Source organism: Pollachius pollachius (assembly GCF_949987615.1).
Source record: "Pollachius pollachius genome assembly, chromosome: 7".
NCBI lineage: Eukaryota > Metazoa > Chordata > Actinopteri > Gadiformes > Gadidae > Pollachius > Pollachius pollachius.
This window is the reverse complement of record NC_136940.1, coordinates 14768143-14776003: the sequence shown is the minus strand read 5'-3', so window position 1 is coordinate 14776003 and position 7861 is coordinate 14768143. Positions and strand designations below refer to the sequence as shown.

Sequence of the window (7861 nt, the reverse complement as noted above, 5' to 3'; positions counted from 1 at the left end):
TGTTGGTTTCAATGTTGTTACAATGTTACGGGTTTCAGTGACCTGGTTTTTGGTCCATTAAAACAACCTTCAACTAATGACTCGACATGATTATGTCACCGGCGAGGTCGTTACACTATAAAGAAACACGTCATCTCAAGCGGGAGAGAAAGTTTGCGGTGCTGGTTTGTGTCACCAACCCAGCAACCCAGTCGCCAAGAAAAAACGTTGACAGTGCACGTTTCCATGAACACTGGATACGTAGCATTTCAACGTAAAAAATAGCGTGTTATACCTACAGTATCCACGTGTGCCGCTGTGGAGGCGGGTTTCGGGGTTTGGGACACGATTGTTTAGGGGGGGGGGGGAGACTGTTGTTGACCGGGGAGGGGGGGGGGGGGGGGGGGGGGAGACACGTTTGTTGAGGGGGGAGGGGACACACGATTGTAGGGGGGGGGGGGGGGGGGGGGACACACCAACCCAGCAACCCAGTCGCCAAGAAAAAACGTTGACGGTGCACGTTTCCATGAACACTGGATACGTAGCATTTCAACGTAAAAAATAGCGTGTTATACCTACAGTATCCACGTGTGCCGCTGTGGAGGCGGGTTTCGGGGTTTGGGACACGATTGTTTAGGGGGGGGGGGGGGGACTGTTGTTGACCGGGGGGGGGGGGGGGGGAGAGACACGTTTGTTGAGGGGGACGACGACACACGATTGTAGGGGGGGGGACACACGTTAGTTGAAGGGGGGGGGGTGGGGGACACGTTTGTTGAGGGGGGGAGACACGTTTGTATCCTAACAACAAAACAAGTTAACAAAAGCCCCATTTGTCAACTGAGAACCCCAATTCCCAGAATCCCCCGCGGCTCCGGAACACGGCGTAGCTTATATTAATCTTTATTATCTGAATGGGAAATGCAATATTTTAGGACAGATACACCATTAAACGCGTTTCTAATGACATTTCTAGCGAGAAATGTACATTTTCCTTACATAATCTTCAGTCAGTGAATGTGTATGATCTTTATTAATCTTTATTATCTGAATTGGAAATGCAATATTTTAGGACAGATACACCATTAAACGCGTTTCTAATGACTTTTCTAGCGAGAAATGTACATTTTCCTTACATAATCTTCAGTCAGTGAATGTGTATGATCTTTATTAATCTTTATTATCTGAATGGGAAATGCAATATTTTAGGACCGATTCACCGTTAAACGTGTTTCTAATAACATTTCTAGCGAGAAATATACTTTTTACTTGCATAATCTTTAGTCAGTGATTGTGTCTGATCTTTAGTTTTATAGTTATTAGGATTTGATCGGCTCGCTCGCATGTTTCAACGACGTCAGGTTGCTTTCGCTAAACTAGCAGCTCACGTGCTTCCTGCGTTTGTGTTATTAAACTGTTACTTTATGTAACTTTTAATGATATCATCTTGTTAGAAACACGTATATCTGAGAGCCAACCCAGTCGCCAAAAGCATACGTTGACAGTGTACTTTTCGTGAACACTGGATTACGTCGCATTTCAACATAAAATAGCGTGTTATACACACACACACACACGCACGCACACGCACAGACACACACACACACACACACGCACACACACACACGCACACGGTCGTGCGCAGGAGCACGCAATCGCGTGACACCGGGTTGAAAGAAAGACGTCAACTCTGGAGTGACCGAAAATTTGCGGTGCTGGTTTGTGTGACGTAAGTTCAACTATGATTGACTGCTATTTAAAAACGGTTGAATGCTTGAAATACTAAGATTATGGAGTTGATAGTGCAAATAATTATATTGCCGTTGTCAAAGAATATTAACAGGTATTAACAGCTAATAACAGATAACAAAAGCGTTGCTTCATAGGCTAATGTAGGCCTACGTCGCCACCTGTCCCTCGGGTAGGCTAGCTAGTTCGTTAGTAATTGAAATTGAACAATGAGAAAGGCTTAGATAAGTACCATACACAGCATCATGTTAGAAGGTAATTTACACAATGTAGTCGGCTGTTTGTAAAAAATAGTTTGTTTTTAGTGATTTACTTTTTTCTCCCTGCAGCTTCAAATAAGCATCATACATCTTAACTATCTCTCTGCCAATGCTAATATTTTATATCTATAATCTTTCTTATCTATCTACTATCTGTGTATCTAATCTGTTTTGTTTATCTGTCTATTCGGTTTGTCTGTGTCTTTGTAAATTAGGTAATCTTTCAATATGCCAGGCAGCACATGTAAAACATGCCCCTCCTGCAAAACCATTCTGCCTTGCGCTAAAAAGGTTTGCAGGCACTGCAAAATGGTCCAGCCTGTAAAGGAACGCCTCAAAATTGCCTTGAGAAAATTTGAGGCTAAGCGGGAAGAGTGGGCGTCTTCCCGCAAGAAGAACCACAACATGGCTGTTGTCAAGCAGGAAATGTTCCTCCTGGTATGTAAACAATTCATATTAATTATGTTCTACCTTTAACTGTCTGAATCACTATTGCTTTGAATAGTAGGTCTTTTTTGATTACTACAGGCAAAACATTAACATGCTGTGATTTCCTTACAGCTCGAAAAGCTTCAAGCAGCAGGATATAAACCTGTCCTGCTGCTTGGAAAAGCCACTAAAAAGAGCCATGTGGTCAAGGTGTTCACACCTCGTTGCACCTTGGCCACATTTGCGGAGGAGTCCCTCAAAAAAATGGGCTCCATCCATGAGTACATTTGTCAAGGTATGATTCTTTATTTTTATAAATTCCACACACCCTCTGCTTTGTTTACCAAAATACTAACTGCATCTTGTTATTTGTCCACCACATTCATTTTTATCATGGAACTATTGCTACAATTTTTTTGGTTGCCATTTGCAATTTAATAACCCTTTGCAACACTTTTCAAACTTGCACAGGATGGACCCCTTTTGCAAGTGGGACTGCAGAGGGGCCAGAAGAGGGCAGGGGGACCACTCAGGTGAAGACATACAGGAATATCTATGACAATTAAAGAGGCTAATCCTATATATTGTTATATACTGCATATATACTCCAATATATTATGCTACAAATTACAATATACTAAGTCAGCTGTATAAGTGCTAACCTCTTTTCATGTTTGTTTATGGTTATTTATGTGTATAGATGTGTATAGATCTGTATGGTCTTAATTTCATATTTTTTAAAACTGAATTTACACTTGCACTGTTGAAGTTCCACTGTTGGACTTTGAGTGAGTGTTATCTTATGTCATCTTAGATGGACATGGACATGGGAGAGGTGGAGGACAGGGCCGTGCAGGTGGAGGAGGGGGAGGAGGTGGCCCTGCAGGTGAAGGAGGGGGAGGAGGTGGCCCTGCAGTTGGAGGAGGTGGCCCTGCAGGTGGAGGAGGGGGAGGAGGTGGCCCTGCAGTTGGAGGAGGTGGCCCTGCAGGTGGAGGAGGTGGAGGAGGTGGCCCTGCAGGTGGAGGAGGTGGCCCTGCAGGTGGAGGAGGTGGCCCTGCAGGTGGAGGAGGGGGCCCTGCAGGTGGAGGAGGGGGCCCTGCAGGTGGAGGAGGGGGCCCTGCAGGTGGAGGAGGGGGCCCTGCAGGTAGAGGAGGTGGCCCACCCGGACACGGAAGGACCAGGTATGGATTTTTCAATTAAAGCATGCATGAGAAGGTACTAAGTGTCATACAAATAAACATCATTGCCTGAATGAGTAATATTTTATTTTCCATTCCAACAGCGGTCTCTACTGTGCAGAGGAAGCGGAGGAGAAAAGGTATGTTCAGAATGTCTGTACAGATCGAATTGCTAATTGACTACTATTCTTTTCACCATAGCATTACATTTATTGTAGTTATTTTGGAAAAAGGACTGTAATAAGAATGTTGGTTATGACCATTTGAGTCTTTGTTTGAATACCTCAACATTTCTTTCCTACAGAGCATCACAGCCAGAAGGGGCTTGAAAAAAGGAACAAGACTTTACCGAAGAGTAAGATGAAATAGTTTGTAACGATCAGAGCACTGACAAACCCTTTACACAATTTATAATTATGGAATTGTAAATTATTCTCCTGTGTATTCATAGCAGCGATTACAGCATTAATACAGTATTAATAATTACTGTTATTGATTTTATATTTGCGGTATTTTATATTTGCCAGTGGATAAGCATAGATGGTTTTGTTGTGAAAAACATGTTTTTTATATTTTCAGATTGCCCCTACCATATTGGTCGTGACTCCTTCGAAATAAGGAGTTACGGGAAGGAGAGGATGAGAAAGGTTTGACAGACCCATAAAGACCCAGCAAAAACACATGCGTGATTAACTGTAGGAATGACATTCTCGCTGATTGATCATGAGCATGCATATTAAGTGCATACTGTAAATGTAATTTACTCATGTATACAAGTAATTTGCATAAATATTTTGGAATAGTACCGTCAATGCATTTTGTCTATCAAACTCATAGGCTAACACTGAATTTATTATCTTACTAATGAATTTATGGTTCCTTTCCTTGATAGGGCATTAAAGAAGTCCTTGTTGATTGGCAGCCTTGCCCAGTTTGGTATGTATTTAATTTGGTTTCTTTCTGTTTCACTGGGTTTTTTTAAACCACTTCATTGCTTTTCCGAGTATTCTATATTATACCATATTATTTTGCACCATCTTGGTGCAAAATAGCTGCTGCTATTTTAACGTTTAACAGTAGTTCTTCCACCAAACACACTTGCCAACCAGATTTCCTATCAAGTGGTTTCATCATTCCCTTTCTTATGTGTCATACACTATTACATTATTAGATCTTGAATTATTAGAAAATGACTTGAAAGTGTGGTATTGCTCAAGAACAAAAATGTGCAAAGATTGGGCTTGATTTGTAATTGCCTTTATAGATGAGAATCAATATAAAGTAGGTATATACTGTGTGTTATGTAAGTGGAGTTCGACCAATCATCACAAAACGGTTCATTGATATATTATTTGTTCTCTTTTCAGTGGGAAGGAGTGGGCCAGGTCAAGGCAGCCAAAAGATTTGAATTAGTCCCCCTGCCCTCTTCAAATAAAAACATATTTTCAGTCTTTCTAGAATGTGGTGCTACTCCTGATACATGATTGCCCTGCCATTCAAATGTGGTCACTAAGAGCTTAATGACACACACACACATATATATATATATATATATATATATATATGTATGGACACAACAGTTAATATAAATATGAATTCCAGTCTGTAGGCAGTACATGGTGGGTAAAGTTAAAGTAACTCAAAAGTTGTGGGCTGAAGGGTCTCTAGCTAATAGAATAGTAGCAGCAATTAATTGAGTATTTAATCCATACAATGTATTTAAGATATGCATCCAGGTATAATTGCAAATGGCTATATTGTATAGAAAATATTGATTTTAAACATACAAGTGCAAGCAGGGCCTACTGAATGTCAATTTAGTCACAACAGATTATTAAAATATTGTGCTGATAGATCTTTATTCAACACCAAAACACCAGATTCTCTTGGATGATTAAGTTAGCTGCTACGTCAAACCAACCATGGTGTGGTGGTGGTTTCATATATGTGAAAGGGCATTCAAATATAGCCTACTACAATAATAATAATAATACATTTTATTTGTAAATCACTTTTCATAAAAATAATCTCAAAGTGCTACAACAAAACACGAAGGGCAATAACACAATAAAATAAATAATAATCTAAGGACCATAGGTGTTATAGGGTGTACCGATGAGAAGGCTGTTACAGTAATCAAGCCTGGAGGGGATTAAGGCGTGGACGAGTTTCTCTGCGTCAGAGAAGGTGAGGATTGGGCAGAGTTTTGATCAATGATCAATTAGGAGGCCGAAGCCCTAAAGGACAACCCTGTCTCATGAAAATTACGTTCCCAGAGAACTATTCGGCATTCTCAATTACGTTTGTCTGAAAACGTATTTTGTCTCGACAGAAAAACATGGTGGCTAAGCCTATGATGGTTGCTATGGACGCTGAAACTAGCAGCCCGAATGCCGTTTAAAGCATGGAAATAAAACCATTGTCTTTGCTGATTATGTTATTTTATGGAACCGTGTAATGATGTTATTTTTCCACACATAAACACAGAACAGTCTGTTCAACCCGGTATCACGCCAAGGCGTGAAATAGATACATTGGTCCACCTCGCAAGGAGTGTTCAGTGTCACGCTATGCCTGACCAAAGCGTGAAGAGATACACGTTTCTTCCGCCCATCTAAATGAATGGAGGAATAGCACCAATAGGGGTCGATACGTTCTCCCAGCATTTGGGGGAAATGGTTATGTATATATATATATATATATATATATTAGATTAGATTAGAAAACTTTATTTATCCCAAAATGGGCAATTTCGTTCACAGTTTCCAGTCTCACATAATAGATTACTTAATAAATACAATAAATAGCAATAGGAGGTAGACAAAAACATATATCAAAGGCAGTCCAACACACACATTTAACTCACAATTCATTTCAGCCCGTCAGTAACAACCACCCTGCCCCCGGAAACACCCAGCAACACTGGTGTGCTCTCCACCTACTCCTTACTTTTGTCATCATTTAGTAACCTGATGGTTGCAGGGATAAAAGAGTGGGAGTACCTCATTGTTCTTGTCCTGATTGAACAGTAGCGCCGCCCTGAAGGCATTAGGCATATATATATATATATATATATATATATATATATATATATATATATTTTAGGACAGATTGACCATTAAACGTGTTTCTAATAACATTTCTAGCGAGAAATATACTTTTTACTTGCATAATCTTCAGTCAGTGAATGTGTCTGATCTTTTGTTCGATAGTTAGTTTTATGGTCTCCCTAGCATGTTTCAAAGACGTCAGGTTGCTAGGGACGCGACGATCTAGTTGTGGGCCAGCAGAGGGTAACATTTATACCGAATTTGGCCTGTAACCAAATGTATGATATGCTATACGTATAGCCTAGTTTATATGTTATAAATATTTGTTATATGGTCTGGTTATACTTGAACTTGGTTAAAGATGTTCAATGGTCAGATACAGATCATGTTATAACGATAATTGAATAAAAGTTATGGTCTACTTATAGATAGAATATTACACGACGTAATAATTGTATACATATAATAGCCTATATTTTAATATTAAATTAATTAATTACAATAACGGCTTTAAACATGTGACATGCCTACGTTTTTTGGGCCTTTTCTTTTCAATGGGCCTGCGTCAACGTCACGTGACTCTCGGCAAACCACGTTGGTTAAAGACGGCAATGGAGCTTGGTTAGGAAATAGAAAGATATACCATGAAAATATCTTCCCGTAACGGGGCAAACAAGGTGTCATTTGTCATCTACGTTTCGAGGCGATTGCAACGGTGCCATGCATGACCATATTTGACTATGTTTCAGGGTAGTAATTAGCTGTCGATTTTGGAGGCCTTTATAGATAATAACCAGCTATAGATTTGCTACCCGATGGAGTTTTCTGACAAATTACATGTTATTTAGCGTCTACATTAGCAGCTGAGTCCAATGAGATCAAGCTCGACCTTGTGCCACACAGAGATCATGCCCTAGACCATAGGTGTACCATGTAAAATACAGGGGCCATGTAGTGTAGGGCCGTGGAGTGTCATGCTTTGTGTCATTGGACTCAGCTCAATGTGTAGATGCTAAATAACATGTCATTTGTCACAAACTTTTATCGGGAAGCAAATCAATAGCTGGTCATTATTGATTAAGGCCTCCAATTTCGACAGCTAATTACTACCATTAAACATGTTTGAATGTGTTCATGTGTGGCACCGTTGCAATCGCCTGGAAGCGTAGATATTGAAGGACATCTTGTTTGCCCTCTTACGCACCGGCCCTACAAGAAA

The 7861-nt window shown here is 40.4% G+C and overlaps 1 protein-coding gene across 1 annotated transcript; it reads left to right on the top strand.

Annotated features, from left to right (window-relative positions):
- Positions 1-1682: 1682 nt before the first annotated feature.
- Positions 1683-5005, top strand: LOC307077864 (uncharacterized protein; the record flags this gene model as incomplete). The annotated part of the gene is made up of 10 exons (XM_079739342.1): positions 1683-2423; positions 2547-2709; positions 2886-2947; positions 3229-3318; positions 3433-3595; positions 3697-3732; positions 3897-3947; positions 4172-4239; positions 4485-4528; positions 4960-5005. Exons 1-10 carry the CDS (start codon positions 2214-2216, stop codon positions 5003-5005), a joined length of 933 nt encoding a protein of 310 aa, XP_079595468.1. The 5' UTR covers positions 1683-2213.
- Positions 5006-7861: the final 2856 nt, after the last annotated feature.